The 24679-nt window shown below is 42.0% G+C and overlaps 1 protein-coding gene across 5 annotated transcripts in view; it reads right to left on the minus strand.

The window, feature by feature from the left end:
* SOBP (sine oculis binding protein homolog) overlaps nucleotides 1–15950 on the minus strand; it is a 157853-nt gene extending 141903 nt beyond the window's left edge. For all 5 annotated transcript variants that reach the window (XM_068551350.1, XM_068551348.1, XM_068551352.1 and 2 more), the window contains exons 1-2: nucleotides 15249–15950; nucleotides 1783–1921 (exon numbers count right to left, since the gene is read on the minus strand). In XM_068551350.1, the coding sequence (XP_068407451.1) occupies nucleotides 1783–1921; nucleotides 15249–15344 (235 nt within the window). In that variant the 5' untranslated portion in view covers nucleotides 15345–15950. The remainder of the gene's footprint in view (nucleotides 1–1782; nucleotides 1922–15248) is intronic.
* Between the last annotated feature and the right edge of the window lie 8729 nt (nucleotides 15951–24679).

Genomic DNA, 24679 nt, shown 5'->3' on the forward strand with positions numbered 1-24679 from the left:
AAAGAAGAAAATCACATTCAATATGACGAAAGGGCTTACAACCACATTTTCTCAAGTAAAATGGCTATGGAATAAAAATTTTTCCTTGCAAATCTTTAAACACTTTACCAGAAGTCCACAGACCATCCTGGACCTTTTCAGTTGTGTTACCATAAATTTCCAAAGGGCTCCTTTATAATTTGCTCCACTATGATAGCTAACATCTCAACTGTACTGTGGTGATGAATTTTAGCACTGTAAAAGCCCATAGAATATTGAGAGGCAATTAACCCTTTCCACGTACAAAGTGATATACAGCAGACATCGCTCTCTGGCTACCAGGGGAGAAGCTTAAAAAGTGCCCCCGTAGCACTGTAACCAGGTCCCACTGTATTGTAAACTTGAGTGATAATATAATCAAAAGAACCAATGAGAAAGAAGCTGATGATTAGGAAAAAACTGTTGTTTCACAGGGTAGACCCATTAAATTAACCCATTAATACCCATTAAAAATTAACAAAAATGATCATAAAGAAAACTTATAATGATATGAACTTTGTGAATTTTATCCTTGCATGTGAATCATTAAAAACAACAACAACAACACTCAACCACAGAAAACAACTTTTTCCCTCCAATAGTATATCCTGGCACTCTCTCCATGTTCCCCAGAGGTAAAGATTATTACCTAGACCAAGTGTTAAACGAGCTATTAGTTTACAGAATATAAACTCATGACTTGCATTTTTCGTTTACAGTGAAATTGATGATACTATCTCTGTAACATGATGTGTACAATTTCATACCAAGCTTAACATAAAATTTGTCACATACGTTCAATTCCACATGCCTGCAGGACAGCTCATTTACATTTCATTGCTTGGCATACAAGAAGGGAAAGCACTATCTTAGAGACTGGAAATAAAATGCATGAACAAGTAGTTTATGCCAATAGATATTGAATGCAATGAAAATACTGATCAAATTGCCAATTATATTACACAATTAGTTTTAGTCACATTTTATTAAAGTTCCCCAAACGGATTGCTTCTTCACATACTCCTTTTCTTTGACAAACAAACCCTCTATCCAAATTTAGGTTCATAAATTCAGTATGCAGATCAACACCCACCAATGGTTCTAGGCTTCATGAAATATCAGGCACTGCTACCCACCGGGAGAATCAGTGTTATTTCAACTCCACCAACCTTCTAATTTCTACTCTTTGGCTGGGCTTTGATGATCATTCTTATGGAATTATATAGGACCCAACCATCTACTACTCTCTTACTCTTCTTCTTACCCTATCCAAGGCTGTGTGAATGAGGCAAGGGTGAAAACTTCAAACAGAAAACAGAAATAGGGCTTTCCTTTAGAATTCCATCCCAAAAGGGGGGGAGGAGAAATTACCAAACTAACCATGATTGTCTCTTACAGTCTGAAAATCTAAACCTAACATTTCACTTAACAGAAAGCACCAGTCCTTAACAATTGATATATCGAAGGACTCAGGAAACTAGAAATTAGCCAACACTGTCCCTTTCTATCAATTTGTGGGCGGGACCACAGCGCTTAGCTAGCCCTTGTCTAGCTAACTCTCCCATTGCTGGATGGAGATTAAGCTGTTGTCTATTTTTGTTTTATGTTGTGCTCGTATATTCTGCAGAATTCTGCTTATGGGGATGTCCATTTAAATCAACCATTGGCATCATGAACAAAACGAGTCCCAGAGCAACTCAATTCCGGCAGGTTGAGATAGTTAATCCTTGTTTGCATGAACAAAAGGACATTGAATGTCATTACCTTTGAGAACAGAAATGTGCTGCCGGCTCTCTCCATCTGTAGGATAGTTTCTGAATTCAATATCTTCACCATCTTTCAATTCAACCTTATCATAGCCATACCAGCCAAGAAGTTCATTCATGGTGTTTTCTGCAAAGTTCTGAAAGAGAAGCATAGGCTACTTATGTATATAATCAATAACTATTTGAAAAGAACACATAAATCGAATTCTGTTTCCACTACCCATTTTCTGCCAGCCCCGCCCTACCTCCCTTAGAGTCATGTTCATTTTTCAAATCACGTTCAAAAACTGTCATGCGTTTAAATCTCAGGATGACGCATCCAATTATGACAGGCCTTCAGACATTTGCAATTTAAAGATAACAAGAGAAAAGGTATTTGTCAGTTTTGCTTAAGAATAGGAAGTCATATTTTGGCATATCCTTCTGCAAAGTCTATATCTTTCACTAATACAAAAATATTGAAAGGTAAAAGCACAAAAACAGCTAAGAAGAAATTTTGAAACTGAAAACAATCGACCATTTTGTGGCTCAGATTAATTTAAACTAGAATTGCTTTCTAATTTAGGTGTTGTTTCTTAAGCAAAGAAATAATTTCTCAACTGTCAACCACTACCATCCAGAAAGCTGAATAGTCTACAAGGGTTTCCCTTTTTAATTTTCCCTTTTGTAACAGTATTCTTTAAACATTGAAGCATAATTTCCTTTACGAATTCCACTAGTGACAGATTCTTTCCCCATGAAATCAAAGGTTACTGTGATTGTCTTCTGACAAGTAACATAAAAGTACCAAATAACTTTAAGTTTACTAGCCAGCTCAGATTTTGGATAATGTATGAAAACACTTTATGAACTATAAATCAATATACAATCAGCCCTCCATATCTGCAGGTTCAGCATCTGCAGATTCAAGCAACCGTAGGTGGAAAATATCTGGAAAAAAAATTCCAGAAAGCTTGAAAAAGCAAAACTTGACTTTGTCATGCAGGCAACTATTTACATAGCACTTGTATTTACAACTATTTACCTGGCATTTACATTATATTAAGTATTATAAATAATCTAGAGATGATTTAAAGTATACGGTAGGATGTGTGTAGGTTATATGAAAATACTACACCATTTTATATAAGGGACTTAAGCACTGCGGATTTAGGGATTCTGGTGTGGGTGTGGGGTGTCCTGGAACCAAACCCTTGTGGATTTGGAGGGACAACTCTATAAAATATAAGGCATTATTATTGTTGTTATTATAGATATCAAGCTGTGGAAATAATGGGTAAATAATAATTGGACAGATTTAAAGCTTATACTACCAGGTGACTATTTTTAATGAACTTAACAGCTGGTATATCTTAATGCTTGTGGGTGCCTTAAAGCATCTCTATCTGAGAAAGAGAGAGTAGAGAAGTGGTTACCCGGGGCTGGGGGCAGCGGAAATGAGGAGATTGGTCAAAGGGTATATAGTATAGCATGGTGTACAGTATGGTGATTATAGCTAACAACACCATCATGTACTTGAATGTTGCTGAGAGAGTTGATCCTACATCTTTTCACTGCAAAAAAGAAATGGTAGCTATGTGACAGGATAGAGGTGGTAGCTAATGCTATGGTAGTAGTCATTTTACTATGACTATGACATTTTGCTATGGTAGTAGTCATTTATATAAATGTATCAAATCAATACATTGTACACCTTAAACTTGCACAATGTTTTGTGTCAATTATATCTCTTCTCAATAAAGCTGGAAAAATTTTAATAAAAAGAAGGATCCTATACTACCGAGTAAGATAATAAATGTTTGTTGAATGAATTTTTTTAAGGCATCTTTATCAGGCAAGGCAGGTTGAGCCTCCTAGACTGAGCTAGAAAAACTATATATTCTAACCTTCCCTGTGGCTCAAAGAATCTTTTCTCATTCTCCCTAGAAGTTGTCATTTCTGAAATACACTGGGATGTATAATTTATACCTGAAACAAGCACCCAGGCTAAACCAGCATGTGCACAGTCTCAACGTGTAAGTTCCATGTTCTCTTAAATTTCACTTTAGATTTCAGCAGGGGTTGCATAAAAAAAGAAAGGAGGGACTTCCCTGGTGGTCCAGTGGCTAAGATCCTGCGCTCCCAATGCAGGGGGCCCAGGTTCGATCCCTGGCCAGGGAACTAGATCCTGCCTGCGTACTGCAACTAAAAGTCCACATGCCGCAACTAAAAGATCCCACATGCCGCAAGGAAGATCCCCCATGTCGCAACTAAGACTCGGTGCAGCCAAAATAAATTAATTAAATAAATAATAAATAAGTAAAAATAAATATTAAAAAAAGGAAGGATATTACACTACTCCATAAAAACAAACCTGGCATTTCAAACCACCCACAGGATGCTAGATTTTTTTTTTTTTTTTTTTGCTTTAGTACCCACTTGAGCTCAGAGCTCCAAATGGGTCAATCTGTGATGGTATGATACACAAGCAATTTTTAAAAACCTAGCCAGATTGATTCAGTGTTACCATCCACAAGGCCAACAGTCAGCCATATCAAGCTTTAGTGAGGTATTTATTCTCTCTGATGGCTGGTCATGTCCACATTAAATAGACATTCTTTTCATGAATGCACAAAGATGATATGATCGATATGTATAATAAGCTCAGCAACTTCTGGAATACCACCGAGGAGGATTCGGCTAAATGCTGCACTACTCAATCAAAAGAGATTGCTTTAATGAGGTGTCAGTCTCCCCTAACACCCAATTTCTTTCACTGAGCTGAGTGCCTGGACTGGAGAATGACAGTCCCTAAGCACACAAACTGAGGTCCTCTATCAGGGGTCTGGCAGCAGAAATCTCCAAGGATAAGGATTACACCTTGCATCAAAAAAACAATTCCCAACAGTGCTAAAAGCCAAGTTCAAGCCATCCTACTGGTTTATATGCTGTTTGCCTCAATCTCTAAGAGAAATGTGCCCAAAAAACAGGAAATCTCTTGCATAGTAACTCCTGGCCACCATATCTAATTTTCTAGACCATTTGTATCTTGGGCACCTCTTTCTCTGGTTCTGTCTAACCTCTGAAGCGACACAAAAGCTACAGATGCATAATTCATGGAACAACCTCCCAACTAAGGATATAGATTTGTTTGTTTTAGTCCAGCTGCAAATCCGTTCAGCCTTTCAGAACCAATCCCAGGGATGGGATCCAGAAGTTTCAGACATTCGCGTAAATACTGAACCCTCAACTGGATTATTAACACCAAATTCATATTATTTGGGCATCTTAAGTGCATCACTTAGTTTACGGTTTGTCCTGAAAACTCAGAGGCTTCATGGAACAATCAATATGATCAATATGGAATTGACCTATTCCATGATTTTCGAGTTACTATAAATGTCAGTGAAAATAAACTCTAAAACATTCCCTTTCCTATCATTGAAAGTAAAAAGAAACATCATAATGTTTTGATATATGACTGGAAAAGCAGAAAACAAAAGGTTTATAAAGTCTTGAGCCATAACTCTCAAACTTTTCATAAAAAGTCGAACAAGATAAAAGAAAAAGAAACACCAAACTACAAGAATAGGTATCACCTCTGGCTTATATACTATTGCATTAAGAAATCAAAGAACCCCAAGGAATAAATAATTTTTAATTTCTAGTTAGAACTTGATGCTAGACATCATATGGGCTCGCTATGGTGCTAAACCAAAGGAAATGAAATGGATTTTTGCAGTTACCATCCAAGAAACATAATATATTCTAGGAGAAGTGAATTAAATGTTTATGGTCCATAAGGGTTTTCAAGTTTTTCTACCAGAAAATTAAGGTGATAAGAGTTAAAGTGCAGAGAGACTTTTGAGGTAAGGCTGTTCGATAATAGGACAAGCCACTGTTCTAAGAGAAGTTGTAAAATTTGCTTCCCCAAAAATCTTCACCCAGAATTTCTCCTGGAGACTTAGAGCAGGAAACTCAAGTCGAATCTCTTAAAGGCCCTTCCAGCTCTAAGATCCTGTGAAATCAAAGAATTTCTACTTATACAAGAAATAAATTGCCTGTTGCAAAGAAGTATCATAATTACAGTGATCACACAGCATAAATTTTACTGAACAGCCACTATCTCAAATATTTTATCATTGTTCCCATAAACCATCAAAATGTGCCAGAATTTCAATATTCTGGCATCCAAAACACATTTTGCAGACTGCCTCTCACCCTTGGAAGTGGCACAAAAATCCTCTCTCATACCATGTGGTCCAATTTGGGTTTGGAAAATAGGTCACTATAATTACAATGATAATGTCTAATACTCTTATAGCACTTTACAGTGTTTCCACATCCTTTAACTCTCTTGTTCCTTTCAATTACCCTGTGAGTTAGGTATTTGATTTCCACAGTAAACTTTTGGTGAACCTCTGTGACATCCTCATTTTACGACAGAAAATTGGAGCATACAGAAGGTAAATGACAGGCATGAGAGATCACCTAGTAAAGTCAGAACAAAAATACAGATCTTCTGATTCTTATACCAGGACTCTTTCTATTATAAATTCTGTACAGTCCAATGTGTCAGCAACTCCAAAGGAGCTACCTCCTTGGACCAACAACAGTATTGCAAAGAAATCATATCACTGATGTCAATGTCACATACAAAGAGCTTTCCAACCAGGACATATCTACCTATGCTAAAACTTTGCTTGTTTTGCGACTTGATCATTGACCTCTACTCTCCTTAATTGTCTTTATTGTTGGAATAGGGGTTCTTAAAATTCATAATCAAAATTTAATCTTCTCATTGGACAATTTTTTGACATCACATCTGACTCTAATGGCTTTGCACTTTTAATACTATACCTCCATACCCCTTCCTCTCCCTTTCCAATTCCCCTCTCTCACCTCCAGGGTTCCTAAAGAAAGAAGAAAAGCCTAACCTTTAATCTGAAAGCATGATCTTTTCCTAGAATTAAAAAAAAAAAGGTCACAGAAAGATAGTGGAAAGACAGGAAACTTAACTATTTCCCCACTCCTCTGAGTTCTTTCTACACTGGCAAAGTTTATTTTTGTTGGAATTCAATTCCCAGGACATTCATTAGACACTCTCCTTATTCAACTGGAAATACTGTATGCATGTCAAAGTTCACTCTAAATGGTTTTTAATTGAACATTTTACCAGGTAAATAATAATGACTTGACTTCAAGTCATTTTGAAAATCACAGTAATTACAAAGCCTCAAAATACCTCTGAAATGCAAGTACTTCAAGGTCTTCAAAAAGGACTAATGATTTTATTCTGAAAACACCAAAGTTTAAAATACAGAGTAGGTACCACCAATTTCTCTTATCTCAGGCCTTGCATAACTGAATGTCAGATGTGTTTTCAACTTGTTTTCCTACCCAAGAAAGCAGAAAGTTTTCAGAGAGCTCCCAATCATTCATTCAGATGAGGGGAAAGCCACGTCCTCCCTCTTCCCACAAACGTAATTCCCATTTCCACTCCAAGTCCTACATCCCTCCACAGTGCTAGTAAAATATGTCATCTATCCCCCAAACACACTATAAGTTGCTTGAGGGCAGAAACCCTTTATTTCATTTTATGTCCCATCTAGCACAATGCCTAGCACTTAGAATCTAATCAATAAATGTGCTAACACATTTGGATACATCCATAAATATTTTTAAAAATATGTAAATACAGAAAAAATATCAAACAAAATTCAGGACAGCTGATTCTAAAAATAAATATGTGAAAGCTTAAAAAATTATAATATCCAGTGTTAATGAGCGCTCTCAGACTTTTTTTTTTTTTTTTTTTTTTTGATGTGGACCATTTTTAAAGTCTCTATTGAAATTGTTACAATATTGCTTCCGTTTTATGTTTTGGTTTTTTGGCTTCAAGGCATATGGGATCCTAGCTCCCTGACCAGGGATCGAACCCACATCCCTTGCATTGGAAGGCAAAATCTTAACCACTGGACCGCCAGAGAAGTTCCACCCCCAGGCTATTGGGAATTCAAGTGAATTCAACTTTTAGAAAAGGTAACTTGACTCTCCACAATAAAAGCTTAAAAATTTACATAACCTTTGATTCAGCAATATTATTTCTAGGCATAGTAGGGACTATTCTAAGGAAATAGGTACAAAAATATGAATGTTCAGGAATGTTTATCTCAGTGTTGTTTTCTTAGAAACAAACTATATGCCAAACAATCGGAATTCAGTTAAATAAATTATAGACTAGTCATGAAATTACTGAAATGGAATACTATTTTGCCACTAAATATATGCTGTGGATAAATTTTTACTGCCATGAAAAGCTATTAACAATATGTTAAGTTTTAAATGGAAGGTTAGTACACTATAAGACCATTTTTGTTTTTTGGTTTTTTTTAAAAAAAAAACATTCATCATATATAGAAAAGGACATGAAAAGACATACATCAGAATGTTGACGGTAATTGTGTCTGGGTGGGAAAATTACAGGCTTTGTTTTTCTTTTTGCTTATTTATATTGCTTATTCTACTATTTATGTCATGTCCATGTATTATTTTTATAAAAATCAAAAAATAGTTTTAATTAAAAATTAATTAACACATAGTCTTCTCACAGACAACCATGTCAGTCATATTCACAGTCCTAATGACAGTAAAAAGGATCTGCCAGTTACATTACTTAACTTCAAAACATTCTTACACACATTATCCAAGAAAGCGGAGCATATGAGAAATACTTTCAAAGGAAAAGGAAACCCCCAATCCTGAACAATTTACAAGGTGGGGGAAAAAAATGCTGGTATCACTGCCAGTTAAGGTTATGAATAATAGAATGATGGTTATTTTTGGAAAATATTTTATCTCCCTTTTCACCTCCATGGGTTCTGACTGACTTCTGAGGTAGATTTCTATTAAGCATCACTGGGTTCACTAATTAAGATTTTTAAAGGGCTGGGGGGATGAAGCTGCAGAAGAGAAGCAGTTTCTTTTGTAGGAAGTAGGAATTAAACTTGATTAGAAATCAATTTCTAGCTCTACCTATCCCCAGGTCTGAAAGTTAAAAGAATTATAACATCCAATGTTAATGAGCACTCTGAGACTACTGGGAATTCAAGTTGATTTGACTGGAAGTCATCTCTCTTAACACAGATCTAATGGATCGGTTTTATTTTAAGGTTCTACCAAGAAGCAGGCAAAACTTAAATAGTGCAAAAGGACTGTGGGAAGAGCCCTTTACAGACTACAAAGTACTTCCACGCTCATGATCCTACTGGGTCTGATGGTATCCTAAGGATAAGCCACTCCCACAGACATCCCATTTGAGGGTCATCCACATGCATGTTATGTTAAGAGCAGCCAGATTCATACTCTTGGTGCAGACTTTACCCATTGAGCCCTGCTGTTTGTATCTGAACTGCATACAGATTTCTGGCCTGAAATCCTTTGAAGAAGGTCACTGAGCTCCATTTGGGACATTTTGCAGCATTGTTCTCAGCCACAACACAATGATTAGCACACAGTTCTAAGGGCAGAGGACACATCAAAACACTAAAATCCAGCTCCGACCTGGAGCAGGCCTGAGGAGAAAGTCTTGTTCTCTTATTGACACAGCCTGAATTAGATGGATGTATTATTGTCACATGAAACCAAAATTGTGCGTTTCCACATATAAAAATCTATGTTGCTTTATTGTCTTGTTGTGACACAGAGCAGACAATTATGTCCCCATGTTTTAATCTGTGGCCAGGACATCAAATGTCCTAAAAAGGTCAAACAAATGTGTGAAATTGTGGAGACCAGCCCTGGGGCTAACACTGTAGCAGGCATGGCAGGTGTGCAGCTGTGTGCAGCTGTGTCCTATCACAGCTGCAGCACTGGCCTTAAAATCACCAAGACTTGTTACATTGTTTTCCTGTCCATGCCAAAAGCCACTGGGCTTAAAGCAGGACAGAGTTCCACAGCCCTTTAGTTATATAAGAGATATTAACACCTATCAGTCTACAGATTCTAAAATATACATTCAGCAAATCTCACCCAGCACAGGCTTTCATGTCTGTTTACATGTTTCAATTGGCACCATCAAAAACAAAGTTGTTTTTTTTTTTTTTCATTCTACCCTGGAATATCCCTTCTCTTTTAGGAAAATATTCAATAATCTTATTAGCTTGAGTGCAAGTATGGCTGACTTCCCATTCCGCAAAAGGAAGTTTTAGACTTCAGAGATTTTTAAATGATCCACCTTCTACTACTTCTAATAATTTTTTCAAAAAAATAAAATGTATAAAGACTCAATAAAAAGAACACTTCCTTAGAAGATACAAAAAGTCTGGTCACCCTTGCAAGACACCTCTATTTCCCTGGAACTCTCCTTTTTCAGACAGTCACTTGTATTCACTGATATTTGCCTTTTTTGAGGCCCTGTTTTTGACTTTCATTTAAAAACTCTGTTACCTCTTGGTTTCTATGAGTCTGTCTTTCACACAAGGAGAGTAGGGCTTGGTTTCTCAGAGCAGTGCTTGGCAAGCACAGAGGCAGGAAACGCAGAAGGGAATGAGTCTGTCAGACTCATTTTCTTCTAGTTCAAATGTTTATTTCAGATTCGGGAGGAAGTGGAGTGGTTCCTTTCCATTTCCTCCCCTCTGGAACCTGTGAATTGTGTAAGGCTTAGAGAGTCTCGCTCTACCACACACTATCCTCACCAGTTCACAGATGGAGAAAGAGACTCTTTTCAGAAAACTCCCGGTTTGAACAGAGCAGAATTCATAGCTCTCTGTGCCCTCCCAGGACCTTCTCTTATGGTTTGAGACTAGAGCCTTGAGCAGGACAACCGCGAGCAACACAGAGGACAGGGCTGGTGGGCTCGGGGGAATATCCTACACCAGCTTCCAAGGCGCAAGCACCACGCTCCGACTGACAATACTTCCCAGCCCTGCCACGTGGCACACCTTAGACCACTGCTCAGCCAGGGAGGTCTGATATAATTCGTGAATGCCACAGTGAGATCTGGTCCCAAGCCCACTTTCTAGGTTCCTGAGACTCACTGTTTCTGACATCAGGATGGAGTTTCAGGAGCAAAACTTAAAATATACCTGTTTTAGTAATGAGCTGATTTCCACCTTAAACACGCTGACTTTTCCAATCCACACTCTGATATCTCTATTTTATTTTATTTTATGGCAAGCTATTTAAATCACTGCACTCACCAGCTCAGCTCTGCAACTTGCTTTATTGTCTGTGCAATTGACACAGGTCATTTTTAATGCCAAATGGAGACCATCAGAAACTAAACTAGAAAATCTTATGGTGAGTTTACTACTAAACTCTAACAGATGTGCCTGACTCTAACTGTAGGCATTAGGACTGAAGCATAATTTTAGGTACAAATTACTTACTAAGAATATTTATAGACAGAGAACTTCAGCAAAGACCCTAAGACATTTAACACAGATTATCCTGTAGTTGAGCAATTGATAGGGAAGCCAAACATTGTAAATGCATTAATTATGGTTTGTTTAGGAAAGTTTCCAGGGCAGAGTGCTTGATCTAATCACAACGGTTTTGTCAAAGAGTTTTAAAAGATGAAAATCTGACTCATTATCTCTACTCATAGTTTACACTTTGTTGAGTTGTATTACTGTTTGGTAGTCACTAACCATGTTCACCAAGATCTATGCACGTAAAATACACACCCTTAAGTGCAACTATATTTACACTTACTCATATATTTACATTTGCACATCCAATATTACATCTAGCTTTTATGTTATGCTCTGGATGAACACCTGAAACGAATTAACACTTCCATATATCAGAATTCCCTCCTAAGAGCCATTTATTATGATACATGTGAGCAAACAATATATTGAAGTCATATTACATTAGATACAATCACAATATTCGCTTTAGAAACCGAAAGTAGTCAAAATATAAATTGAATTGCCATCTGATTTTTTAAAATCCTCTCTACTGGTCACTAACTAAATAGGGCAGACTGACTGTAAGTACAGTAAAGCAACAAGTCTTTTTAACTAAGAAAAACCAGGATGAGTGGGGGGGAGAAGGAAAGATAAAAAAACATTATAAAGGTCATAATAAGACAAACATTTCTACTTGAAGATATTTTCACTAAAGGACATTAAAGGCAAGCTATGCCAAGTCATGTACTTTTCACACACAAAATTATATTGTATCAAATTTAAATTTGTTACAACTGCTTTGTACATTAAACCAGTGATAACGAAAATGTAACTCAATATCTGATCTAGTGAAACAGCAACCAACATTAGCTCCCAGCCACATGAAGACAATCTCCAATGCCACTACTGGTGTCAGCTAAACCTCTGCCAGTGTGTCTTCTCTGCCCATTTTTAAATAAATTTGTGACTATCTCAATTAGGAAATCTTGAAGGAAGTCTCTATTATGAGGCAATTTTGTTGCTCATTCTCAGCTCCCTGCATTTGCTGTACTTAAAATAGATGCTTATACCAATGTCCTTTCTATTACCCGAAGGGGAAAAAAAAATCACATACACACCAGTCCTTTTTCTTTCAGCTCGCAGAGAAGCAACTTGATCCAACCAGTGTTGAAACCTGAGTAGGTCACTGTACACCACGATAAAATTCCCTAATCCCTGAGCCAACTCTCCCTAAGGGGGGCCTCCTCCTGATCCTCCACTTCCCAGGCTGACTTTTGCATTCGCTCTCTCCTCTTTCCCCCTTTCATTTCCCCTACCTTCAAGCCTTGATATGTGATCCACGGTGGGGCTCAGGTTTCCGTTTTTACAGCTTAGGCCGTGCTAGCTGTATACATTCCTTTCTTTCTGCCGGGCTGTGATTACTTACCAGGGCTTAGTTTACACTGGTCCAGATGAAAGCCGTTCAGATGAAGGCAAACACAGCCAGGCGGCTCCAGCGGCACCGATATGAAGCTGCACAAGGCCACATTGTGTTCTCGGTGACATTTTGTTGCACATATTTTTATGCAGGGCAACCAACTTGTTAGGTTACTCTACACTTTAGGTTTGGGGAGATGGAGGGGTAATAATACCATGGGGTTCAGGGAGGGGTTTTATTGATGTGGTTATTAACATTAAAAGCAGAAAAATATTGATGAGTTCAAAATAACCCTTCCAGCTTTTGACTTTGAGAAATCACTTTTAAAATGAGGACTTTTGGTGCTATTATATTAGAAGAATGCATACTGAACAATTCCACTAGAAATGGGATTTCATGACTCACTGGCATGATATGCATTGACACGACTGAAGATTCTGACCCAGTGTCTCTTACACATTGTTCCAAACTAGGGAGAAAATACTGATCCTTCAGGCAATTGAATTATTTGCTGTGTAAAACTTCTTATTTAATGCTACTCTGTAGCAACTGAAATGATAAGGATTAAAACTTCAAATAGTAGGTGGTGACTTGGAAGAAAAATAACATTTTAAAAAGAGGAAATTCTGTGCACGAAGGTTAATTCCATACTTAGTCCTGCAGCATTGGCTAAAAATTGTGTAATTTTTCCCCTTCACACAATGTTGTTTTTGTTTCTTCCTCACCAGTTCAGACAAACATCTGTTATACTGTAGAAGGACAACTATCTCCCAAACCACGGAGTGCTCCCGCAGCCAAAGTCAACAACGTGAGCCCCAAGCATCGAGCACAGTCAGCCTTTATATCCAGCCGGGATAACATTTCACATGTTTTGATTAAAATTAGCTAATTTGTAATTCTAGAACCTATGAAACTTAAAAGCTGCCATCCATATAGATCACATTAGACAGTGTTTTAAAGGGCCAGTGCACACTGTGATTTCTTAGTGGCTTTACCTCTCTCCTCTTCCTCCACCCCCAGTTTAAAATGAAATGGAAAAGTAATCTGGAAATGCAGGACAGGAGGGAAAGGCGAGTGAGGAAGGATGGTTATTGTAAACTGTTTGAATTCCATCCCCATGGGAAGACAACTCCTGCTGGTCTCTTTTTAAAAAAACTGTCTATCAGTGGAATCAATGGAGGTTTCCATCACAAGGAATGGCACTGGTTTCCGAGGCAAATCTTCCTTAACTCTCCTTGGACTGATGCTGCACCTCATGCTTCCAGGCACTAAATTTGTCACCCAGAAATAAAAACCCTTATTCCAAAATGCAGATTGCTACAGACATTTTCTGGAAGAAAGGAACGCTAAGCATATGCACCTAGGTACAGATATAGGAGGTATTATCCGTGTGCCCCTTTCTAAACATGGGCTTCATTCAAGGCACTCTCTAGAATATGCTTGTTCTAATCAAGACAACGTCAAACCGCAATAAATTTTACTTAGTTGCTTGCCATCTTCATCGTTTACCTTTTAAATACCAACTTAACCAACCTGACCAAGTCAGTGGGCAGTGTTAAGGATTCTATGCAGAAGATGGGGAACACCAAGGCGGCTGCAGAATGAAAACTAAAGTCCCCCCTGAAATCTGCTACTTGTATGTAACTCACAGAAAGACAAAAAATACAAATAAAACAATTTTTTAAAAAAATCAAGACAGACTCGTGAAATCAACACAAAACAAAACCCTCACCGGGCAAAAGCTTCAACTTCATGGAAAATAAGTGGGGGGGACGAGGGGGGTCCGGAGCCGAGCGGTGCTCTTGTGCAATCACTCCAACGCGAACAGCTGGAGCGCCAGGCTGCTGCGCTCGCCACCTCTGGAGCACCGCTGGCCTGGCGGGGAGCCCGGCCTCGCCGACAGGACTCCGGGCTGGCCTTTCCGAACAATGGGCAGGCACTCTGCGAAGGCCGCCCCTCAGACAGCTATCTTTTGCACCAGGGTTTGCCCGGGTCTGCTTAACTGGGAAGTGGAGCATGCAAAGGGGAGCGGGAGGCGGAGGCAGCCGAGTGAGAGGAGCGAGCAGCTGCGGGCGAAGCGAGCCGGCCGTCAAAACGGTACCCAGACCCGCGCCGCTCGGGCCACAACTCGCCCCGGCACTGACAGCCCCTTTACACCGTCGCAGCTGGCTTCCAGGCGGGAAGCGGGATCGAGGAACGGGGAGATGAACTGGGGAGAGGGGTGGAATCCAGCGCTCCCCGGCTGCTCCGGCCCGACGGCTCTTAACTTTGGAGGGATCCGGGGGATGGTTCCCGAGGAAGAGGAAAAAACTACCCCACCGACTAGGAAAGCCTCTTCACCATACCCACCCTCCACTTGGGCTCCCCGTCCCCTCCCTCTGAAACGCGCCTGTTACCAACCTGGGGTTTATAAGGTTAAATAGTATGTGGTTTCCCGGCCGCCCCTCCACCCCCATCAAATCTGAGGCAGGCAAATCTCGGGGATGCAGCCCGAGAGTTGGCCTCGGTTTGCACCTGGAGGAGGAGCTGAGGCGTTCTGGGCATCCTACAGAAACTGACAAGCGCTCCCCTGTACCCTCAGAATCTATACAACGGCCCACAGGGAGCAGGCGGAAGAAAGAGCTCAGGCTCTCTGGCCCCGAAGTCCAAAAATACCTTCATTTCCTCATTGATCTCCCTTTTCACTGGGTGAGCCGGTTTCCTGCTTCTTTTATTTTCCGGAGGTCTCCCTTCTTTCTCCATTTCTGCCATGTTTTTGTGTCTGGTTTCTGTGGAGATGAAATGGCTGCTGCCGCCGCCGGCGGTGGTGGCGGCGGCGGCGGCGGCGGTGGTGGTGGAGGTGGTGCTGATGGTGGCAAGGCTGGCGGAGGTAGCGGTGCTGGCGGGGCTGGGGCTGGGGCTAGGCGGGGGGGGGGGTGGGGGGGAGGGAAGGCGGGCGCCGGAGAAGCGGGGTCTCTTCTAGCGGCGGAGAACGTCAGTGGCTGTCAGAGGGAAAGGTAGCTCGAGGAGTCTCGGGGATGCCGCCGCCGCCGCCGCTCCTGCTCCCGCTGCCGCCGCCGCCGCCGCCGCCAACGCCGCCGCTGCCCCTGCCGCCGCCGCTGCTTCTGCCGCTCCCGCCGCCGCCGCCTCCGCCGCCGCCAGGCTGCATCCTCGGTGCCCCGTGGAGTCGTCAGCCATCTTCCGTCGCTCTGTCCGTCTGCATGGGCGAGGGCAACGTGGGCCGGGCGCGGAGAGCGGCTCTGGGCGTGCGTGCGTGGATGTGTGTGTGCGTGTGTGTGCGCCCAGGAGAGCGCGCCAGCCCAGGCGCCCAGCGCCTCCCGCTAGCCGAGCCGGGGGCGGGCCGCGGGCCGGCGCCGGGAGGAGGGGGCGGGCGGGGGAAAGGTGGGGGGGCTAGGACAGCCCCCAGCTCCCGAGCGGGCGTGGCTTCCACCGTCACTGTAGACGCCGATGCTGCGCGGCTCCGGGGGCTGCTCGCGGCCGCTGGCTCATCCGCGGCGGGCACCGGCGGGACGCGGCGCCCCTCACGGCCGCTACCTCGGTACGGCGCCGCCCCGGGCCCTCTCCGACTCCGGCCGTCCCCCTTAGCTCCGTGATGAGGGCCCGGGTGGGCTCGGAGTTGGGTTTTGAGCCCCAACTAGAAGCTGCTGAGGAAAAATGAATGTGGCTGAGGGGAGGAGGTTGGGCGGTGGGAGGGCGCGGGGACCCGAGGTCGCGTTGCTAGAGGTCCGCTTTCCTCCCCCCCGAAGAAGGCAGACTGAGCTCGCCCCCTCCGGCTGGCAGCGCCGGGGTCTCGGGAGAAGGAAACCACAGTCCCGACCTCCGTACAGCTGCCAGGATAGTGTCCCCTTCTGGGGGCCACCTCCGGGCTCGTGAGGCTGGAGGCCCCTTGGAGAGACCCCAGCGCCCTGCTCGGCTGGTCCCCAATGCGGCGCGGGCTACGTACGACTGCGCTTGCTAGAAGGCTATTGCCTCTCAATGAACCACTTAGAAGTAGGACATCTCGGCCTTCAGCTCCCTGCTCTTTTTTCTTTCTTTTCCCTCCAGTTCTCTCTTTCTCTCTCTCTCTCTCACACACACACACACACACACACACACACACACACACAACGTCTCACTACAAAGTAACAGCCTTACCCTGTGACCCCGCGCGCACTCTTGTCCCGGTGCCCTGAGTTTAACCCCCCAAAGATTGGGTGCTGCTGGGAGCGCAGGGTCCCGCGTGGGGTTCCATTCTCCAGGGAACGGGACTCCCTAGCCACCCCGGGCGGGACCCTCCCTACCCGCTGGGTGCCCTCTTTCCCCTAGACTTCCCTGCGCGCGTCTGCTCTCCCCAAGATGTGCTCGCTCCCCCTGTGCTCGCTCGCCTACTCTTTGGGCCTCTCTGTCCACGCCCGGGGCCAAGCTCGGATGGCGTTTCTCCCTTTCTGGGTTGAGGCATTGGCCTGAACGTTTTGATGAGTTTTCGGTGAGACACGCAGCCCTAAACCGCTCGTACACGCGGCGGAGGACACACTGACGTTCCGGGCTTCACTTTCCCGCGCCGCGACACTTCGTAATTACCTGACACAATGCGATATGGGGGTGTCCATTGTTCCACTGAGTGTTATAGTGGAGTGTGCATTGTGACAGTCAATGGAATTTTAAGTCAGTGGAACTTAAAATTACACTTTTTTTTTTTTAAGTACTAAAAGAATGAATTCGGTGTGCGGATATGAATAACCTTTCCATTAAAATCTCAGTTTGGCCTGTCAAACGAGGCTCATCCTGGGTATTACACTGCCTAATTTGCATTTTGGCATTGTTTTGTTTCTTAAACGTCAAATTAGAGCTCTTTGGGAGCGTACTCAGGAGGGCTGAGTACCTCCATGTTGGCTATTTTGCCTTTTAGCATCATTTTGTTTTCTAAAGGTCAAATTACAGATGCTTGGGAGGGTACCCAGGAGACCTGAGCACCTCCTCTCGCCTCTTCTCTTCCCTGTCTGGAGAGGAAGCTGCACCCCGCTCCGCGTGGCTAGTGGATCCCAGGCGAGCCAAGAGGCCAGAGGGAGCGGGGCCGAAGTAGGCTCCGCGGCGCCTGCAAAGGGTCCGCGCGAAACGCCCCAAGGAAACTTAAAAATCCTGGGGCGGTTATCCCGGACGCGAAAAAGTCAAGAGGCGAGGGTCGATGAGGTTGTAGGGAGTGCTCTGCTGTACAGGGGTCCCCTATTCGAGATATTACCGGTAGCCTCTGGGAGTGTACCCAGGTATACACAGGTTGTGAGCCCAAGTGCTCTGGCCAGGTCACGCAGCCCGCAGTAGCCCACAGCTGATCTATGACGACCCAGGCAGCAAGGATGCGGGGAGGAGCCCAAACCTGTTTGCACTAACATCTCCCCTCCCCCTTCCTGGAACGTTAACACAACATTTCCGAGTGTGTGAGAGTGGGTGTATTTCGCAGTGAGGAATAAGCATCCTAATGCCATTGCTGGAAGGGAGAGAAGAAGAGGGAATATTTTTGATTTTTCAATCTGAATTTCATCCAAAACATCTGATAAATGCTATGTGGGTTGGAGATAGTTTGTCTTCTCTGTTTTGTCCTCTTGGTCTTTAATGAAAAATAGTGAGAAAACTTTTTTTGGACTTTCGAATATTCTAGAAGTGTGGAAACATATGTTGTAAAGTGTACACAGAGAAGCTTTTTGTCTTCTGGAAACATATTTAAGTCCCCTCTGTTTCCTTTGGTGCCAGAACCATTACAATTGATTCACTGTGTTTCAGCTGATATCAAATACCAAGTTATATACCCCAAGTCCTAAGATACAGTTTCACAAGTTAAGAATAAACAGAAAAGGTGAACTGTAGCCCAGAGTTATATTTAAAGGCAGCTATACTTCCTTTAAAGAAAATTACTTGCTCTGCCATTCATTGTTCAGGCATTTAATAAAAATAGTCATATTAATCAGCCACCTGTTCCTTCAAAGGCATATGTCCTCCAGAAAACCGAGCTGAGAATGTTGAATTACAATCCACAATGCACATCTTCAGTGACAGAATGAAAGCTCATAAAGTATGTGTGAGGAGACTTTTAGTCTAGAATAAACTTCAGAGCTGGTGATTGTTGCACGTTGGCAATGACGAGGTGTAGGTTTCTTCAAATGTGCTACAGATGAGGACAATTATAACAAGTTGCTGCTTGATGAATACCATGAGTCCAATAATATTCCCTGGATAACTTCATACAGTCTGTAAGAGTATACCCTTATTGGACAGGAACAATCAATCTCATACTTATCTCAGAAGAGCCACTCTTTTGCTTCTTTTTCTTACCCTTATGCTCCCCAATCATCAGCTTGTTCTCTCTCTCTCTCTCTCTCTCTCTTTCTCTCTCTCTCACATACACACACACACAAACGCACCAAAGACAGACAATGGACATAGAAAAAGTCTTCGATTTTCCCTTTGGTGACTAGTCCTACCAGTCACCAAAATAAGCACAGGACTGACCTTTCATACATTCATTCCTCAGTTATATTTTTGTGACTTCTTTTACTCTTCAAGGCTGCTCTTGATGTTCATTCTAGCCTGATTCCTCCAGAAAATACATTGGAGAGTGGATAGGAAGACCCCAGGGTGATCTGCCTTCAACCCTCAACCCCTAGATCTGCTTCTTTGTCATCTCCAAGAACACCTAACTAGAGGCCCAGTCTTCATACCTGGTAAGGAATTAATAGATACTTGCTGACTGAGCAGTATGACATAATGACAAACTTACTTTTGTATATTGTTTGAAATTAATGCTCATTTTGAACAAGCTCTGTGATCTAACCAAATGTGGTGACTAAAATATGTGGGAAAATTACTATGCTGAGCACATTATTAGAACTGTCTCATCTAACATCCACAAAACCCTATGAGGCAGCATCTACTGTGATCCCCATTTCACAGATGAAGAAACTAAGGCTTACACAAGCTAAGTTATTAAGTCACAAGCTAGTAAGTATTGGGATTAGAATCCATAACTTTCTGTTCACCTCTGGATTTGGAGTTCTTGACACTATACTAATCTTCTTTGACAAATTCCTTTCAACAATCTGTATTTTATATAATCTAAGACCCACATTTTTCTAATTTTAACATCTCTGAAATTGTGGTATATCTTACAAGACTTCTTTCGATTATAAGTGACAGCTTTTTTCCCCCTCCTTGGTATATGAAATAATAGCGTATTTTCCAATCAGTGGCCTGTTTGGTTATGGTAGTTTATGCTGCAATATTAAATCATCAGAAAATCTAAGAGACTTAAAACAAAAGAGGTTTATACTCCTTGCTCACACAAAGTCTGCTGAAGATCTGTGTGACTCTCCAGAGCAACTGTCTTCCATGGGACGGCTTGGCATTGCACCTCTGTACCAGCATGTACTTCCATAGCCACTAAGTAGGAGAAGATGGAGCCCTGGAGGATCTCACACAGCAATTAAATGCTCCAGCCTGGCAGTGACATAGGTCACTTCTGCCTCCAATCCATTGGCTAGAATTAGTCATATGGCTCTGCCCAACTGCTAGGGAAGCTGGAAATTGAATCCACCATGTTCCCCAAAGGACAGGAGAACCGGATATGGATGAGCATTTAACATTTGTACCACAATGTTATCTTCATTCACTGAAATATGGTCATTAGGATCAGGTCATGTAAATATCATAGATCTATTTTATTCAAAACCAGTGAGCAGCAATTGGCCTGTGATTTGTTTTAGTCCATCTTAAGCATACATTCAAAATTCGTGCTCATGTTTAACTTCAAAGAACAAAATTCAGAATTACTTTCAAAACGAACGTTATGAAACAACGTAACTATAATGCAGGGGCTTTAATCAGGAGCCTACAGGTGAGCTTCCAGGGCTTTGGAACCTCCTGAGGTGATATACAAAATATTCAGTGCATTTTTTTCTGAGGAATGGGTACATATCTGTCATTCTCAATTGGGATTCATGATTTATTGATTCCTTTATTCAACAAATATGTATTGAGAGCCCACTATATTCCAGGAATGGTGTTCTGAGTGCTTTGGATCCAGCGCAAAGATGACAGACAAGTTCCCAAAAATCTCACTAAGCTTATAGTGTACAAAAGGGACAATGAATAAGCAAACAAATAATAAAAGAAGGGCTTCCCTGGTGGCACAGTGGTTAAGAATCCACCTGCCAATGCAGGGGACACGGGTTCGAGCCCTGATCCGGGAAGATCCCACATGCCGCGGAGCAACTAAGCCCGTGCACCATAACTACTGAGCCCGCGTGCTACAGCTACTGAAGCCCACGCGCCTAGAGCCCATGCTCCGAGAGCCTGTGCTCTGCAATAAGAGAGAAGCCACTGCAATGAGAAGCCCGCACGCTGCAACAAAGAGTAGCCCCTGCTCGCCGTAACTAGAGAAAGCCTGTGTCCAACGCAGCCAAAAAAATAAATAAATAAAGTTAAAAATAATAACAATAAAAGAAGGCAATTTTAGATCCAAATAGGTGACATAAAAGGACAATGTGATAAAGAGGAAGTGGAGTAGGGTGGGTATAGAGGTTGGGGTCTGCTTTAGCTAAAATAGTCAAGATAGACCTTTAGGAGGAGAAATTTGACCTGAAATAGGAAATATGAGAAGGACTGCCTATGCAGAGGTCTTGTAATCCTGGAGAAAAGTGTTCTGGTCAGAATTCTATAGGAGCTGAAGAATGTACGCAGCACACTGGAGAAATTGAAAGTATCTAGAGCGTGAAGAGTGTTAGGAAAAGTAGTGAAAGAGGAATGCAGAGGCCAGATTATATGGGGCCTGCACATAAGGGATGGGTAAGAGATCAGAATTTTATTTTAAGATCAAGGTAGACAAATGCACAGTGTAAAGAAACCCCCTTTGGCATGGGAAGGCCTACATTTCTTTCTGGTTCCATTATTTGTATGTGTGGATCATCAGGCCATGATTAGCTCTGCCATTAATCAGCAGGTTAACTCAGCTGGGCACCTCCCTGAGTGGGGATCCCCTTCCCTCCTTGCTGTTCCAAGAACATCCTCACCCCCTTTGCCAGGGTGTCATGGTGAAGACCATGACCTTCTCAAAAAAATGGAGGCCTTGGGGCTTCCCTGGTGGCGCAGTGGTTGAGAGTCTGCCTGCCAATGCAGGGGACGCGGGTTCGAGCCCTGGTCTGGGAAGATCCCGCATGCCGCGGAGCAGCTGGGCCCGTGAGCCACAACTACTGAGCCTGCGCGTCTGGAGCCTGTGCTCCGCAACAAGAGAGGCCGTGATAGTGAGAGGCCCGCGCACCGCGATGAAGAGTGGCCCCCGCTTGCCGTAACTAGAGAAAGCCCTTGCACAGAAACGAAGACCCAACACAGCTAAAAACATAAGTAAATAAATAAATAATAAAAATAAAGGAATTCCTTTAAAAAAAAAAAATGGAGGCCTTCTGTCAGATATAGGGCTATAAGAAGCTCCCCAGTTGGTAGCTTCAGACAGCCTCAACATTCTTTGCAGGAGAATAAGGGGCTTCATACTTTAGTGAGGCCTTGAGCAAGTCATTTTACATTAACATTCATTTCTTCATTTGTGAAGTGAGAATAGTGAGTTGTATTTTGGAGTGCTGTTATGTCCATATAATGTCCGTTAAAGTGAACTAAAAATAAAACTGCACAAATTTCTGTATGCAATCGTGTATCATCTGCTCTTCTGAGGATCATTATTATTTTACAATAGCCTTAGGTTTATATGTACAGACTAATACAGATGTGTGCCAATTTAAGGAAACCTGACACATGAGGAATAATCGTCTACATAATAAAAATGTTCTTCATTTTCAAAATAATGTACCCCAGGGTCCTTTTTAATAGTAATTTGCTAAAATGTAATAATTTTAATGTATAAAAATGAGATTTTCATATACACTTTCAAGAACATTTCTACCGTATCCATTGAGGCAAGCATATCAGTACCTGTAAATTCAAGGAAATGGTCAATTCGAGTTATAATTCTTAATTTTATCCATTGAAGCAGAGATCAAAGCCTAGTGCTTATTTACCCCAAGCATCTCTATGCTCAAAAAAAAAAAAAAAAGTTAAGCTCAACTACCAATGTGTATGTCTGAATATAACAGCATTATGTGTAGTAAACCTGTGGAAATAAATGACTACCATCCAAATGAGAACAAGCAAAGTCTGTTTATTTAGAGCAAGGAAGTTAGCCACCATCACTTGCATTTGGCAGAGACTCAAAGGCAGGCATAGGAGTAGAAAAACTTTATAGGGAGAAAAAAAAAAAAGGCTCCAGGTGTGCTCTGATTGGAGGTTGCTGACTTGGAGCAGCTGGAGAGGGCTAACTAGATGCAGGGTATCCTACTTTGGGGGAAAATCAGTTTGGGGAGCATAGTGGCTTTCTCTAGTTCGTCCTGAGTTGGAAGCGGGTGGTGGTAAGGAATTGGGAAGCTGGCAGTCTTTTACCAAGTTCCAGTCATTCTGGGCTGATTGTGGAGAAATTGGTTTGGCTTCTCTGACTTGTTGCTTCGGAGATTATGGGTCAGTGTGGTTTTTTTTTTTGGCTTTTCTTTTTTTAAATTTTTTAAATTGAAGTTTAGTTGATTTACAATGTTGTGTTAATTTCTGCTGTACAGCAAAGTGACTCAGTTATATATACACAAACTATTACATATAGAATGGATAAACAACAAGGTCCTTCTGTATAGCACAGGGAACTATATTCAATATCCTGGGATAAACCATAATGGAAAAGAATATAAAAAAGAATGGGTCACAGCCCTATTGTCATACATGGTTTGGCCATTGTCCAACTGTATAGTCAATTTCTCAAGCCATTAATTAGAAAATAATATAGGCCAGGCAATGAAGAATAAACTAAATCCGGGTATAGGGCAACTTCCATTTGTGGTGAGACAATATTTTGATGTATTAAGAAGTGTTTCGTTTGTACCTGTTAATTCCTTTCTATCCCATGCACTCATTCATTTAAACTAGACTTTAGCATCCATTGCTTCAGGGTAAGGCTGTTATAAAAGAAATTCACAGAAAACTATGAGTTGTCTGTGACTTCTGAGATTTAGAATGGGCTTGTGAAATTCAAGGCAGAAAAAAAAAGTTTGAGAGAAAACTTTCTTCTTTGAATTTCAAAAGTCTAGATTTTGAGTATCAAGACCCAATGACCTGAAGGATTTAGATTATAAAATTTACGCCTTGGGAGTTCCCTGGTGGTCCAATGGTTAGGACTCTGTGCTTTCACTGCAGAGGGCAAGGGTTCCATCCCTGGTAGGGGAACTAAGATCCTGCAAGCTGTGAGGCACCGCCTAAATAAATAAATAAATAAATAAAGTCTATGCCTTAAAAAATAGGTTCCAAAAAAGAAATGATAAGCCAAAGGAAGATTTCCCCGTCCAGAAATGGATTACGATTCTGTGTGGTTGGGGGGAAGAGGGAGCAAAGGAGTTTATACAAGGGATGGAGGCTCACTGAAGCTTCCCACCCGGGTCCCAGTTCCCTGGGGAGTCAGAGGAGCAACTGGCACACTTGCTAGGTTTGAGGGAATCTGAAGGCAGAGGGCAGAGAGTAGAGGCGAATAGTGCCTCCTTTCTGAGATGCAGCCTGGAAGAGTGCCAGCTCAGCATGGTGCAGCCAGGCACAGTGTGGGTAGGCACAGCGGTGTGCAAGAGCTTGGACAGAAGGTCCTGGGGTTGCCGTAAATACTCTCCACTCACCATAGTGTGTGTTTCATGTGTGGCTGAGAGTGGAGCAGGTGTGGCTCTGAGAGACTGCAGAATTTTTTAAAATTTATACTTAATTTTTAATTGATGTATAGTTGATCTACAATGTTGTGCTAGTTTCTAGTGTATAGCAAAGTGATTCAGTTATACATATATATGTATTCTTTTTCATATTCTTTTCCACTATGGTTTATTAAAGGATATTGAATATAGTTCCATGTGCTATACAGTAGGACCTGTTGTTTATCTATTTTATATACAGTAGCTTGTATCTGCTAATCCCAAACTCCTAATTTAGCCCTCCCCCCTTTTCCCCTTTGGTAACCATAAGTATGTTTTCTGTGTCTGTAAGTCTGTTTG

Source organism: Eschrichtius robustus, chromosome 9 (genome assembly GCF_028021215.1).
Source record: "Eschrichtius robustus isolate mEscRob2 chromosome 9, mEscRob2.pri, whole genome shotgun sequence".
Lineage (NCBI taxonomy): Eukaryota > Metazoa > Chordata > Mammalia > Artiodactyla > Eschrichtiidae > Eschrichtius > Eschrichtius robustus.